Source organism: Larimichthys crocea, chromosome IX (genome assembly GCF_000972845.2).
Source record: "Larimichthys crocea isolate SSNF chromosome IX, L_crocea_2.0, whole genome shotgun sequence".
Classification (NCBI taxonomy): Eukaryota; Metazoa; Chordata; class Actinopteri; family Sciaenidae; genus Larimichthys; species Larimichthys crocea.
Window position 1 is genome coordinate 3,280,465 of NC_040019.1, and position 16,473 is coordinate 3,296,937.

The 16,473-nt window shown below is 39.5% G+C and overlaps 1 protein-coding gene across 2 annotated transcripts in view; it reads right to left on the reverse strand.

The window, feature by feature from the left end:
- Nucleotides 1-7,782: 7,782 nt before the first annotated feature.
- The window catches only part of ttc33 (tetratricopeptide repeat domain 33), a 32,443-nt gene continuing 23,752 nt past the window's right edge, over nucleotides 7,783-16,473 (reverse strand). The window contains exons 5-6 of one of the 2 annotated variants that reach the window (XR_003462864.1): nucleotides 9,805-10,085; nucleotides 7,783-7,919 (exon numbers count right to left, since the gene is read on the reverse strand). Coding sequence is in view for 1 of the 2 variants with exons in the window: in XM_027282105.1 (XP_027137906.1) it covers nucleotides 10,038-10,085 (48 nt within the window). In the remaining variant the exon portion in view is untranslated. Of the gene's footprint in view, nucleotides 7,920-9,800; nucleotides 10,086-16,473 lie in introns of those variants that run through there. The other variant, XM_027282105.1, reaches the window with a different exon arrangement.

The following is a 16,473-nucleotide window of genomic DNA, read 5'->3' on the forward strand; positions in this document are numbered from 1 at the left end:
CCTACAAGAGGAATGTAGGAGATGAATATGCATGGAAATAATATTGAAAATAAAGACCTGTGCACTCTCTTCTGTCAGGCACAAACACACACACATGAACATTAACTTCTGTAGCCTTAATTATGGCATTGGAGGTGTATCTGAAGAACTGGTCTGGGTTGAGATTACCAGTTCTGATTAACAGGGCAGAGAAGCTGCAGAGGAAGAACAAGTTAAAGGTCAGAGATGGAGCAGTAGTTGGATTCATAGGTGATTGGTCGAGGCTGAGAATCTAAAGAATTTGGAAGAGAATTTGCTGTCGCATACTGTGTCTGCAAAAAGCTGAATATTTGCTTATTGGGGTTTGGCTTTGCACAAACCGAGTGACGTCCAACATTGTTTAGACGGGGTCACTTAGCTTAGTTGCACAAATCCCTGTGTGTAAATAACGTCATTGTACTATTAATCATCATAGGAATTCTGGTCAAAATCTATTCCCAAGCCACACAAATATGTCTCTGTGCCCAGGAATGTACCATATCACCAAACTAAGGAAGGGGTGGCAGGGTGAACGGCGTCTTTAGTAGTGATAAAGAAGGTTGACATGGAAATGTTTACAAGAATGCAACCAAGATCCTCTGAACGACAAAGATAATCTTTTAGCGAAAACAATACCAAATCTGCCAAAATGTACACACTGATAAGTAAAATAGATTTTTGCTGTAAACTGGCCAAATGTCCAGGCTGTACCCCGTCTCTCGCCCATCGACTCGATGAATGGTAAAGGAACATGGACGGATTTATTAATTTTCATATATATTTATGTTTGAATAATTTATGATCACACACACTTACAACTCCTGTATGAAAATGACGGATAGTTCTAATTAATAACTCTAAAATAAATGAAAATGTGCACATACATGAATCCAGAAAAATCTAATCTAATCTTTCCATCGGTCTATTTATTATTCTTTTCCCATGTTGAATAAAGTGAGATTTACATGTCTTTTTTTATCATAAAGTAGGTCTTGGTGCTGTAGAAACACTTTAAGTGTCAGAACACTCAATCTACATAGCCAGTATTCAGAAACTGCACTTTTAAATGATCAATCAGGACTTCTATAAACTATACGGCCTCAGCTCTCAGCACGGCCAAAATCTGTTACCTGTGCATTAAGCTCATTAATATTAACGAGACGAAACCCGACACAAAACACATTGTTCTTGCTTGAGGCTCCAGAGAGAAGAGATGTAAAACTATACTTTTTGCCGTTTTTCGGCACAATTATATCTCCTTGTAAACGTACGGGACATATCTAAACTTATATTACAATGGGCATCTTATCCCGTTTCTGTTTCTCTCTGTATGCTCAAATTGTGTATATTGACACATTTCAATTCATCTGTTGATTTAACCTTTAACGTGTCACTGTGACGATCTCTGAAGACAGAGTATTCACGAGCAGCGACGTGGAAAGCCAAAGGTAAATTACTTAGAAATTATTCTATTAATTAAACACAAGATGATCTCACTACAAACTAACCGTCATGGAACAAGACAGCAGCTTTTATAATATTGATACAGCTCGGATTAGTCCCTCCTTTCTATGAGCTCAGCAAGTGGCTTAATACGTATTTATTTATTTCCTTACTCTTCAGACCTGTGAGATCGTCTGCAAATGTGAATCAAATCATAGAGGTTTGTTTAATTTGAGTCAAAATACTTTTTGTCCCTCAAGAGTGGTCATCTTTTTTTTTTTTGCCAGAGAGGCAAAAAGTTCAAGTACATTTGTCAATTTAAGAAACTGACTCTTTCCCAAATATTCCCAAATATCAGGCTTTTTAGCTGCTAAATACTCATCTATGTTCACTAACTTGTTCCTAACTGTGTCTGATTTAGAGCTTTCTTTGCTGAAAACAGCTGCCTGCTAAGGTGAAAACAGCATGAGAGCGGCGAGAGTTAACCAGAGCAGTAAAGCTGTGGTTTGGACGGCTAAACAATGAACTGAAAGTCCATATAAAGCTTCAGATTCAGACTTCTTTCACATGTCACATTGAATTTCCATTGTAATTTAACAAACTGTTGTAAAAATATCAATTGAAGCCACTTTAGCTGTCTGACAGCAATTTCTAAGATAAAAATGTCTTAATTTCCTTATTGTGTGATGGAAATCATGACCCATTACGAGCCCGTTAGATAAGAGACGTGACGTCAGTGCTCTGCTCTCTTTCACTTTCTCTGTCAGTTTGTTATCAACTTTAACATCAGCAAACTTGTGTTAAGTTTGGTGTCAAAACACTGAACCAAGTGGAAAAAAACTGACAAACACCTACAAGACAAATCAGCGGCAGGAACGTACAGAAGACGAGATTTAAATACGGTGGCCCTGAAATGCAAAACACAACAGCAAATCAAATAACACAGCAGCAAATTCAAAAACACAATAGCAAATCGAATAACACAATAGCAAATCAAATAACACAACAGCAAAGCGAATAACACAACAGCAAATTCAAAAACACAACAGCAAATCGAATAACACAACAGCAAATTCAAAAACACAACAGCAAATTCAAAAACACAACAGCAAATCGAATAACACAACAGCAAATTAAAAAACACAACAGCAAATCGAATAACACAATAGCAAATTCAAAACGGAAAGGATAGGTACCCTCGGGCAACATGAATCGTCGCTGATTGGACTGGTGGTCCTTTGAACCGGAAAGACATGGCTTACATGTTTTCAAATATGAGCACTGTTAGTGACGTATGCGCTGCTATTAAAGAATATTTTGATGCATGACATGGATATGACGTGATACTACGGAAGCGCATTGCATTCACTGGATAAAAAAATAAAATAAAATAGACACTTTATCTCGTAATTACGTAATTAATAAGGAAAGGTGCCTCATTGGCCACAGCACTTAGGTGAAGTTAGAAAGATATTGGCACTTCCGGGATCAATAACCTTACAGTTTTTTTCCATTTGCTTAAACACAATTTTGCAAACTAGGCTGGTTTTATCAAAACATTAAACACAATTCACCAAGCCACACACCCAAACTGCAAAATACCTCATGTATCCCGCAAAATGAAGCACTGCAACCAAAGTCAAACTTTTGCACCAGATGGCACACACTTAATTTATATTACTGATTTCTGTCTAACCAACTACACACTGTTGGGAATAATGAAAAGCACTCTCATCTTTAGTATGCTTTGCCATAATACTAATATAGTTCAAACTGTAGAGAATTCTTCAGATTGTTCACATGCACAGAAATATTTGCAGACGTGCTATTGAAATATCTATTTTTTATTTTATTTTTCACCAAACAAATCAGTGCAACATATGCACAGCAGATATATTTACATTTGCATGAAGCAAAATATGCTCACACAACAGTAAGCTGAAAAATACAATTGCAGTAAAAAATTTGCATAAAAATTAAAAAAATGAATAAAATAAGGAGTAAAGCAAAATAATTAGACCGCGCTGCTCTACCCCGACCTCTCACTCTTCCTTCCCCTCTCATTCTCACCCTCCCTCTTCCTCTTCCTCTCTCAGCAATGTCTTCCATTGTTGTTGTAAAAGAAAAAAATAAGATGCTCACCTGTTCTCTTTTATTGCTTACTTCCTTACACTTAAAGAGCCACTTCGAAATGCAAAATGTGTGTAAAGCAGAAAATGTGTTTAAAGTTTTGGAGATTTGAGATGAGGTTTTTGCTCCCTGTGTGTCAGTTTAAATATTTGTGCTATCCATGTCATTTCAGTGTGTTAACAACTGTAACAAAGGCACTTCAGGGCCACCGTATTTAAAGGATTGTTGCCGGTGGCTCTAAAGAAGCAGAGGAATAGATTGGCCTGAGAAGTGAGATGAAGTTAAACCTACCAAAGAAATCACTCCGCTGTTTGACATCTGTGGTGAACTGCATTCTCTCTTGTTGTGGTTGTCGCAGACACAAAGGGAGTTTCCGGGAAAAAAAAGAGAATGTATTCAGTTTTTTTCACAGGAATAAAAAAAACGGAAAGACGTGATGTCATGTCTCTTTGCCCAATCCACCCACATAGAAACTTTTAATCACATCATAGTTCCTACTGCCTTAAACACACTTCTGCATCCACATACAGGATGTCGTTAAAGGTCTGAAAAATTTTGTTTCACCCACAAAGGATTTTTTTAAATGTCATATATTCATAACTGCCCACAGCCTTTAAATTCCACTTGTTTGAGCATAAATCTACCTTCATCCTTAAATATTCTCACAGTGTTTAAAATATACTGATGTAACATTTAGCTGATTACACATGATTTGCATGAGAAGCACAGGTGTAAACCAATAACGTTAACGTTGTCCCTGTTGCATTCAGTTGCCCCAGTTGCCAGGTTATTAGTTACACCTGTGTTTGACAATTATAAATGTCAAAGTACTTATATGTAGTAATGCATATGTGGAAAAATGTAAGAGGTATGATGAATGCACTTGTACCAAGGGTTAAACTAACATTAGCAATACATATAATGCTGGGTTATTCCTTTGGGTAAACATTGCCGGCATATGGCAAGTGTAGTAACTTTAAACAAACCTCTCTTGCAGTCTTACAGTTGGGTTTAACTCCAACAGACGGTGAGCGTGAAAAGAAGCAGGTGGACTTGCAATCACACTTGCATGAAATAACTGGAGGTCAGCCAAGTGCAAGTCTTTAAAAGTCAGAAATTATTAGTCATATTTGCATGATTTGCTTATGTATACGCAATAGGCTGTAAGAAGCAAGCTTTGTTTTAGTGTTGCAGTCATATCCCAGAAGCCAAGAGCCATGTCAGAGGTTCTCAATGGACTGTGAAGGCGTCTTACTCAACCGCCAGACCCGGACACACATGGACGCCAATCACGGTGCACTTCTACTGAGGCAGAACCAGACTCTCCTTGTTTTTGTAACACCTCCAGTTCCCATGAGGAAGATGGATGACATTGTGCCCTGCCTTCCCCTCCGTCGTAAGTTGTGTTGTGGAATTTTCGGGCTCGAGCTGGTCGAGCTGGTCCGACAGTCAGGAAACTGCCTGTACAAGCTGACCACCCGTCCATCAGGAAGTGCTTTGTTATTGTGTGCAAATATTTCATCAGCCTGACTGCAGGCCTCGACGCCCCCCCCTGGTATTCAGAAAAGGACAGATGCATTTCTTTCCAACAAAGAACATCCCTATTCTGATTGAGCAATATCTGAAAAGTCATAGTAACGTCACAGGGAGTTCACACTTCATTGACACAAATTATTTCTATTTATTCTTGCTTTTTTTTAAAACTATGTTTACTCTGTGTTCAAACAATTGTCATATTTCCTCAAGAAACATTAATAATTTCATAAACAAGATACCAAACACCATAGCACGGAGTCTTTTCCTGCAAAGCTCAGTTAAATTCAGACAAATGTAAGCTGTCTGTGATTTGTCTTCCACCTTCCCGCATTTTCACTCCGGCTTCTCGATCCGTCTCCTCCCCCTTGGCTCTTTTTTCCCCTCACACTTTTCATGTGATAATGGCCACAGATTTGATGGAGTGTGCAATAAAATGTTACATTGTCCCTGTTTGTCTGCATGATCTGTATTACATCTGCAAAAAGAATGCTATCGCTTAAAACATTGAAGGGCGATATCTCCGAGAGCAAGTGATACACTGAATGACTTAGTCAAAAGTTTTTAAAAAAGGTTTGGACGTGTTTGTGTTTTTTGTATTTGACCCAGTTCGCTTCTGCATAATTTGCATTTCATCTGGTGTAAGCGGCATTCAAGTTGAAGTACAAAACATCTTAAAAATAACGAGCGATTGATAGGATAGGGTCCCCGCACGCAGCCCACATAACATACTGTTTTTGCCTTTACCTCTATCCTTTTTCCGTTAGTTTGATGAGGCGTCAGAGACGAATGTCTGTCCAGAGGGTCATAGTTTTTTAACAGATGGACAGGAATCATACCTGCATGTCAGGATGTGAGGTCAGATGGTCGTAGAAAGTGGCAAAACTACAACCAGGCAGGGCAAAACTCACAATGCAGACATTTCCTGCCCTTTGGTGCACATATACACTATTTACTTTAAGCTCCTTTCATGTCAAACGAAGACAGCAGACTGAAAAAAACAACAACAACAGTTATGATATGGGATATAAAAGAACATATTCATAACCCTAACACATTACGGAGCACTGGGAAAGGTGAGTTTTTCAGCTGTCACTTGAAAGAAACAACAGATGCTCACTGACGCAGATGCTGAGGGTTCATTGAGGTTAAGGCCAGCCCCACTAAAGGCCCCGTCAGCCTAAAGGGGGGAGTGGAGACTAGATGGGCTTCAGTGGAACATAGCGAGCGAGAGTAAAGTGCGTAGGGAAATGTATAAACACAAGAAACACTTTAAAACAAATGCTGTATTTAACTGGGAGCCAGTGTAGTTGCTTAAGAGTAGGGGTAAAGTACTCCCAGGACTGTGTGTGGCAGACAACTTTTGTAACTGACTTCTGGAGATACTGTAGTTTTTTTAAAAATCTCTGAGTAGGTACACCTAAGTGAAGGGCATGAGTAATCTAGTCGGGATGTAATAAAAATGTCAATCAGACTGACAGAAGAGTCTAAAATTAACCTCAGGACTTACAGGGGAGACTTTGTGAAGTGAGGCAACGTGCATAGCCTCAGTTTAAGTTTAAGGTAATTACAGGTCATCCAAGCAATAATATAATTTAAGCAGTCTGACAGTTTAGATGGTGGTAGACAGTCAGAGGTCTTGGTGTGCATGTAGCGTTGACAGTTTATATGTTCAAGAGGAAAAATGTAAATAATGAAAAAGAAATAATAGTCCCAGAACTGAGCCCTGGGGGACACCGCAAGGAAGGGAGGATGTGGGAGACCAAATGCTGGTAATAGAAACGCTGTTGTCTAGCTGTGAGGTAGAACTTGAACTACGATATCGGAGTGCCAGTTACACAGAGTAGCGTTCAGAACCGGTTCAGCAGAAGGTTATGACAGCTTGTATCAAAAAGCAGCCATTTTTAAACCTCAGGGAACAGAGCCAGACAGAAGAGATGTGGTAATGATTTGTGCAGAGCACGGGCAGGCTTGATTTAATCTGCGCAGTGGGTGTGTGGTTAAGAAGGCTCATCTACAGTGGAGACAACCTTCAAGATTTATGTTGATTAAAATCCGTCATGGATTATGTTCTTCTGGTTTTTAATATCAGAGTTAACATGTTTTAGCTCCTGTAATTTGGTGTCATTAATAATTACTAGCTGCAATCAGAGCTGCAGGTGTTATGTGTAGTAATAAACACAGAACAATCATAGATATCAAACTGTGTTACCTCATTTTCTATAAAACTTGGAGCCACACAAATTAGTATTACCATAAACAGCGATGCTGCTCGTAGTAATGAACCCACAGGAAATTATCAACCTAGTTTTGTTTTAGCATCTTTCAGCTCGTTGTTTTGTCGTTTGTTCATGAAAAACTGATCATGATTCTCATTTAGGGTTTGAAACTAAAGAAGAAAATCTTTAGTGTTTTTATATCTTCTCAATGAATGCCACGGAGCTGGTACTGACAAGGAGAACCCAAAAGCACGACTCGGAGGCAGACCAGTTTGAGGGAAAAATCTGTTTGGTCGGTCCAAAGTACAGGCAGGGTCAAAACCAGGAGAGCAGATAGGCAAACAAATCCGACAAGGGGCAGGCAGGAATCCAAAGTACAAAACAGGCTCAGAACGGGAAAACTAAACAGGAATCGCTGGAGAGCTGGGCAAAAAATACAACAAGACAATCTGGCAGGGAGGAAGGGGAAATGAACCAGTATATATAAGCTGAGGGACTGATGAGCAAATGGACTGCAGGTGAGGAGATGGGCGGGGAAAACCAGGTGAGGGAAATGAGCTGATTGCAAGGTGGGATCTGAAATGACAGGAGGATTAGTAGACATGAAACCAATAAAAACAAACTAACTGTGTTACAATGAATTTGAACCATCCAATTTTTCACAGTTTTCCACGTAATGTGCCGCGGCTATTCACAGTCCTGACCTATTATCTTATTACGCCGCAGTCTCAAACTGTCTGCCCATCTGCCTTAATAATAGTCTGTTTGTTAATGCAACTTTAATGTCCTATCACTGCAGCTTAGCTTCACGTATCACCACTGAAATGTCAAGTTCATAACTTAACAGTAACTCGGTAATCAAATATATCTACAAGAGTTAAATGTGTACACCCGGTGGGATTCGAAGAAGAAAATCTAGTTTGTTTTCTCAGGTCGTATGACTCCTCTTTTTTTTAAGTGTTTCATTATTACTGAGTGCATCTTCTTACACAAAAACCGCAAAAATTCCCAAATCAAAACAGAGTCAAACAGACAAACAAAGTGGCCCAGATTGAAGTTGCTTTTGTGCAGCTTGTTTGCCATTAAACGTCTCTTGCTTGGTTGATGAATGTGTGAAAAGACAAGTGCCTGAGGACACACAGGGGAAGAATCTGGAATTAAAGTGAATATTTTCTCAGATATAGTTGGCATGCAGATAAGTATTGAGTGCCAGTTTATTTTAGACAAAGGTGCCTTGTAGTAGCAGCAGCCATTATATTTTCTTGTGAAACCTGTAGGATGCCTGAGGGATCAAATGATGGAAAGCACCAATAAAAAAACATTTTCACAGTAATTTGGGAACGCTTGAGTGAGTAGGAGAAAGGCAGAGAGATGGAGCAATTGCATGAGAACAAAAAAACAGAAGTGTGAACACCAGCATGCTCATTTCTAAACAACTTAAACTGGCATGTGGAGCAGAGTTTGGTCGTGCAACCGCCATCATCAGAGCACATTTACTGTCAAGGAATGCAGAGGAGGACAGGTGTGGCACTGTGGTATCATAACAGATGCCTAATGATTGTCTCATTAAATGCTGATATGAAACCCAAGTTAATAAATTTCATTTGACATTTAGAAACAGCGTCTGTTGCTCAATTGAGAGGGGAGATACACCCTAAAATATCATTTGCTGCACTAATGATTTCACCCAAAAGTCAATATTGAACGCTGAAGTGATACGGAGAAAACTTATTATGACTTTTTGTTTGAATGTATGGCTTTCAGAAAATAATCTAAATTGTCTCCATACCTCAGGAAAATCAAGACGGTGCTGTCGTGCACCATGCAGCTCATAATTAGTGGTGGTCTTTGGTATGGGTGGGATACGTAATGTACGTATATTACTTACCATTACTTTTTCAGTTTTTCAGCTGAGGGTTAGTGTTTACCGTCACTTCATAAAAATGCCACATATAAAATGAATCAATAAATTTTAAAGCAACATTTTTACAGTTTCAGAGTGCAATTCATTTATATACTGCCATCTAATTCTTCACGTTGTATTATTCCCAATAAAAATCGAACAAGTCGACGACATTTTATGGGCTTCCGGTGTATTCATCACATATCCGGAACAGATAACAGATATCAATACTTCCTCTGCAGTCTGATTAAGTTCTTGATATAAGAGAATTACAAAAAGCCACGGTTCTGCTCATGTATTTACACAGATATCTGCATACATGAATAAATAATTAAAAAGATCTCGCTCTTGCTTAAACGTGATGTGTAAATGCTACTACTGAAACCAGAACACTTCCAAGTCCTGGTGCCTTTGCTACAGATTCGGCAATTTTAATCAGATATCTGTTCTATAGAGATTAATCGCAAGTCAACACAAGATACAGACATCCAGCTAATATTACTTAGTCCAACAGCATTAGGCTTAAGCAGCTTGGTGTCTACCTCGCCTTACCCTTACCCTCTCGCCAACAGCTAAAAGCCAGTTCCAGACTTATTCTTGTCAGGCAGCGTCTTGCACACACTTTCTCCTTAGCTTCCTCTTCCGCACAGCTCCGGTTCTGGCACGACGCCAGCTCTCGTCCTAAGGAGCATTCCCAGCCGGGCTCCTCCTCACACCAGCCCGAAAAGCTCATCCCGGCGCTCCGAAGCTTCTGTGCCAGGAGTGTAAATACCAATGGTCTGCCTGGTGCTTCATGCTCCCAGTCTGGGCACCACAGTCTGAGAGTTGAGACAGATCAGCTGGAGGACGACAGAGTGCAAACCATAAAACATTTTTCTTCATAAGCTATCATCCAGGTTCACCAAAATTTGTGAAATAGTTGGTGGTGTGTGACTTAGTGCCATAAAGCGTGGGCGCACTTCTTGCAGGAGATCCTACCCGGCAACTAGAGTTACACAGTGTAAGAACAGACACAGAGTGGTACAGGGTAAGAATGACAAAGAATAAAATAATGTTGTTTTAAAAGTAACATTAATCCATGGTTTTGTCCTTTAGGGGGAAAAACATTTCTAAGATATTCCTTTAACCTGCCCGTCATTCTTTTATAACCTGGGTGGGGTCATGTTTAGGGTGGCACCTGGGGCAACCAATCCTCATCACCGCAGAAAGAGACAATACCACTATACCAAAAATAACATGTGCATTTGCTTTAAGCAATATTCTTCATAATGGAAAATGATGGCCACGCTTCAGCAGTGTAAACAGCCGGGTCAGACGAGGTCGGGCTTCCACACATTTATTATCCTCGCAGGCCCAGATTCTGGGTCAACCCAGGTGAGGCAGGTAACTCATAGCTGTGTTTGTGTATAGGCTGAAAGGTGCATGAAAGGTTTTTGGCGTTCATCTTAATTTGGTAATTATATAATGCATCTCCCCGTCTCTGTCTCTCGCTCATACACAAATACTGTGAAAGCTGTGGGACGTAAAGTGCTTCTTGATGTTTGCCTTTTTCAGAGTGCCAGAGGGAAATAGTTTGCAACTGTTGAGACTTGTTCCTCTAAAGCTTATGTTAAAACCGCACCTGAGTGTTGAGCTGATGAACATAATTATAGCCATAAGTGTCTGAGGTTCTTCATGAATGTACTGATTGAGAGAGGAGAAAAACAAAACGAAACAATGTTTTAAAGCAAACAGAAGTATAAAAATATATACAACACAAAAATATATATATATATACCAAGGAAAGCTCAGCACTTGTCAAACATTTCTCATGAGAGTCAGGAAGGAATCCCTCTCTCTGAAAAAGAGAAGTGACGGGTCAGTTCTTATCTCGACACTCACATACACACCACTCGTCCATACTGCGGGAGGCAAAGATAAAACTCTTCAGGGGTCTTCCGGTGCAGAACAAGCTGTATGTTCCACGTAAAGATGAGTCACGCCTCAGAAACGTTACATCTGTTCATGGGTGGGAGTATACATCAGTGTCTGTTATTTGGTGAGAAAGTTATTTGGAAGTCTTTGTACAGGAATTAGAGATTCGTCCGCTCTCTGTGAGCATCAGAGACTAAAACCTACAGTGAACAAGTGCAAAGTCACTAAACAAAAGTCATCTGGTTTTACTTTGTGCTCTTTATCTTTCCAATACCAAGTAAATAAATTATTTCCGAAAGCAGCTTGATCTTCAGACATGAGTGAGTTTTGAAATTGATTAGATGTTGTTTGACCAGAGTTGATCTTTTTTTTTTTTAAAGCAACTCCTTGGGTAAATTATTAGTGCGATAGTGCTTTGGGAGGACATTCTTCGGTTTCGAAATAGTTAAAGATTAATATCAACGTTTTTCCAAGCAGTTCCTTTTCTTAGACTCCCTATGGGTATTTATTCGTTATCAAACTGCTATGAGTTAATCGTTAACCTTTCATTTCGGGGAAAAAAACCCCAGCACATTAACTTCTGGAGAAAAACAACAGCGATCATGGGAATTTGACATCTCCTCACCTCACATCACCTCTGATCCTGCTCAAAAAAAAAAAAAAACGCCATATAAGCATCTTGCATTAGCACGGCTCATGAAATTTTATATAAAACCCTATAAAGCGAAACAACACACATCGAACATGTAACATTAGCTCAGACAAATAAACCACGGTAAAGCCGTTACACGCAGAGCATACAGTATAGCACATGACTGCTGCAGCCGACTCATTCTCTAGATACAGGTCCCTGTGGGACACACTATGACCGGAGTTTTGTCCCTTTGCGCAATAGCATCATTTAACAAACAGATGTTTAATGTATGCATGTATTCATGTGAGGATTCGTTCAAAGGATCCGTGGCAACAAATTTTCTTGTAGGCACAATAAAGTATCTATCTAAGCTAACCACCAACACAGTAAAATCAAATAATCACTGCGAAAAATACTGCAGCTTCTAAACATTTCAATTTTTAATTAAAAACATACAGTATATCCATGTCCACGTGTTCGACTTTTGCAACAGCCTGTTTGACAAAACAGAAACCAGGCAACTAGTCTTGTTTATGCTGCAACCACCCAGATAGCAAAAATCTTTTTGGCTTCGCTTTGGCCCAAATCTGGCTTGTCATTTTGGCAAGGTTATGGGTGGATGTCTGGGCCATAAATGAATCACATTAGGAAAGCCAAAAATCATACCAAAAGGGAGCCAAAATTCACCCAAAACTAATTGTGGACTTCCAAAATATAGCCATAAATGTCCCAGAAGAGCCCCAAATCAGCTGTTCCCGCTCGCGCCCAAACATGCCTTAACTCAGCCATATATTGCTGGCGCCTTCTTATCTATTATGGATAACCCTAATCATACCACAGTTAAGCCAAAAGGCTTTCTTAATGCCAAAACAAAGCCAAAAATGCCAAATGTAAGCCATAATACAGCCAAAATATTTGCTATCTGATGCCAAATGTAAGCCATAATACAGCCAAAATATTTGCTATCTGGGCATGGAGATCCATACTGTCATCAACACAAACATGTGCCTGCGTATGCAGACGATGCAGTTTTTTTCTTCCGGTGATACTTATACGGTCATATTTTACTCACAGCTGGATATCACTTAAGCAATATGACCTTATTGTATCCCCACCACGTTAAACACGTCGAATTCACTATAGATTACGGACTACAAACTACAAACTACAATTGGCAAGCACCCAAATTGAATCTTTAAGTCATTTTTAAGTGTTTATTAATGCATGGTAAACATGCATTATTATGGTTGTGTTTTCTATATTGTCTATCTTTAATTATATGTTCATACACTAGCCTCAGGACTTATATGTTGTTGACAGATACATTAGTAATCACTTACATCTGCTTAACACTAAATTATAGCTGGTTTATTATTGTTTATATACTGTTTATAATGCTACATAGGAGGGATATTAACCGTGTGTTGATTAAGAGATGTTTTAGGGATTGTTCAAAAGCTTTGTCATCACACATAAACTCTCCAGTACATTAACATCCGCTCTTTTAGGCTGCAGCCAGTTGAGCAGCTTTCTTTTTTCTTTTTGCCACTGGTTAGCTGTCAGTGTTTACATATTCTCTTTTAATCTCTTTAAGAGCAACTGATCCCACTGCTGATTTAAATTTTTGCAGTGTTTATTGGGGTTAAATCCAGTACACATCCGCATCCAAAAAGTTCCACCTTTAATCTGTGTTGTTTTACAAAGACTGGGGGAGTAATGTGACTCCCTGGGGGGGGTTAAGAACATAGGAAGTTTGATTAGCTGGACCTTGTATGGAGCAAAAACACACAAACATGGACCATTTATGGCGCATGCCTTATCCAGCTATATTTATTTAGTTTGAGAGAGTTTGAGAATTCTGCGGTTTCTTTTTTTTGTTTTTTTTTTGTCATTAATATTATAGACTTTGATTGAAGGAATGCAGAATTGACAGAGGAGTACAGACAAATCAGGACTTGCTGTTCAGTGATCTGCTCCCTTATTTAGAACACAGAGGATCTTCGAGCATTAATACGGCTCTCAAAGTGTTGGCAGTCAACACCAACGTGAGAGCAAAACATGCATAGTCATAAACCGCAACAGTAAGATAAACAACAAAATACAGATCTGCACTCGTAGGAGAGAAAATAGGAGAGAACGCTGGCACATTGACACTCAGACTGATTATTAGGCCGATTATTGATTCTCTCTTTAATCCCAAATGTAATAATAAACGTTAAATCTAAGTGCGCACTCACAGGGTTCAGGTTCAAGCGCATTTCAGCAGCCAATACATTTCTTTATGGCATTTTTATTAGCTCCCAGAGAAGCTGAGGTTTTGTCACATGACCTCACTCACACATGACCCTAACTCCACAATGTGGACCTGAGTTTAGATGCGGAGAGGGATCGAGGTTTGGGGCATGGTGAAGAGTGGTAGGCTTGGTGCTGATACTCCCCTGGGGAAAACAAAAATGTCATTGGTTTTCCCAGGCTCGAACAGAACTTGTTTTTTATTTTTTATTGCACTCTTATTCTTATGTGAGCTTCAAGATGTTTAAAAATGTTTTTCAGACCTTAAACTTATCGTATATACTAATGACAGCTCCACCTGTGCCACAAGATTAATGCAGTAATACCATTCAACCTCTTTAAAGTCGCAAATGCTGCCTCAACAGATGGAGATCTTCAGCTCTTCGTTTCACATCTGGAAGCAGAGATTATGCCTCATGAAATAGGAATGCAACAGCAATGGTATACTGCTGTTGAGAATCACTCAACATGGTGATGTCCAGTTACTGGAAATGGACCAGAGACCTGAGTCATGTGAGTCTCCCTGTTTTGATAAAATGTTCAAATATCGTGTTTCATTCTGAGGCCGTTTTAAGTCCAAATGGCAGGGAGGGCAACCAGATTTTCACATCATCACATGCTATATGTCCAAATGGAAAAATAAATAATCTGTAATGCTCTATTGGTGATTTTTCAGCGTTACGTTGGTTCACTGAGTCTGTTGTTGAGGCTTCTCAGGCTGCAGGTGCAGTCTGGCATTGTGTTTTTGTGTTCTGAGCTCAGAGCACACTTCCTTCCTCTCAGCTTGTGGTGTCTGGTGACCGTTCTCTTCTCCCATCTTGCTATTTGTTTTGTACCAGCTCCGTAAAGTGGATATCTAATTATATACTGCAGTATCCACCCGCAAGATGCTCTGAAACCATCAATAGGTAACGCTCGGGGCTCACTATCAATATACCGACCAAAACACCAGATGTGCAGAAAATAATTGCTTTCCAATCATCCATAAGTGAACTTGCTTTCAGCATGTAAAGATTTTATCCTCCCTAAAATATTTAACCAATTTGTGACAGAGCCACAGCAGACATGTCCATGAGCTTACATCATTGTTCTTGTTTTGCACCCTTGGGTGTTTATGATTTTCTTTTTCTCTCTCTGCTGCCAGTCATCATGCTTCAAGAGTTTAATGTTGTGTTGCCACTTTATCATCGTGCCAAAGCCACATCAAGTGCAAACCAGACTGCACTACCTGGTAGGGCCATTTTGTTTGGAGGAGAGTAAGGTAACTGCAGCCCCGAGGCGAAGTACAACCAAAGAAATTGCTATTATCAAGCAGAGGTGCAACTAAAAATAGCCCTGTGCATTAATGAAAAATATTGATTTGAAATCCATTCTGTTGCTTGCATAACTTTTGAAATATGACTTTTGTAACTTTGATCTAACCTCAGTATTTCAGGTGTCCTAGTCAAGCAATAAATGTTTGATAAAGTGACTTAAAGTATTGTTTTATGGGAAAATATAAACCCGTCCTTTAACGTTCAGTTATAATGCAGTAAAACATGGGTCCTCGTGTATGTACTGTGTGTACTCGCAATTGTATGCAAATTTTAAATATCCAGAAAGGAGAAGTATTTCAGTTCCTGTAATCTCATGAAAAGCAGCATTATATAATTAGTACGATCTCCTGTGAGAAGTACGTAATGCTTTACGTCACTAAGTCTCACACCACCAACTATTTTACTCACTTTGGTGAAAATGGATCATGTATTATGAAGTGGAGAAGCAGAGCAGGTGTCATGCCAGAACAGGAGCTGGGTAAGAAGGCAATATGATCTCTTCTGGTGACAAGAATTTTCACAGAGATGAGATGGGAATTGAGCTGAGGCTTAACTCTTAAATCAAATCAAATCTAATTTTATTTGTATAGCCCAAAGTCACAAAGTACATTTTGCCTCGGAGGGCTTTACAATCTGTACAGGGAGTGACACCCTCTGTCCTTAGACCCTCGGTTCGAGTGAGGAAACTCTTGCCCACAAAAAACTTTTTTAACAGGGAAAAAAGGTGGAAGAAACCTCAGGAAGAGCCACAGAGGAGGGAACCCTCTCCCAAGACGGACAGACGTGCAACAGATGTCACGGGTATAGAACAAATGATGCACAGCAGCAGCAAATCATTAACTAACTATAAACTGTAACGGAGATATGGTAGCAATAATGACGGTAGTAATATATGTAGTGGACATCATAAAGGACCACAGCAGCAGCAAATCATAAACTAACTATAAAGTGTAATGGAGATATGGTAGTAGTAATGACGGTAGTAATATGTGTAGTGGACGTCATGCAGGACCCACAGCAGCAGCCACGATCCATGAGAACCTGCTGGACGACAGAGCACAGAAACTCCGG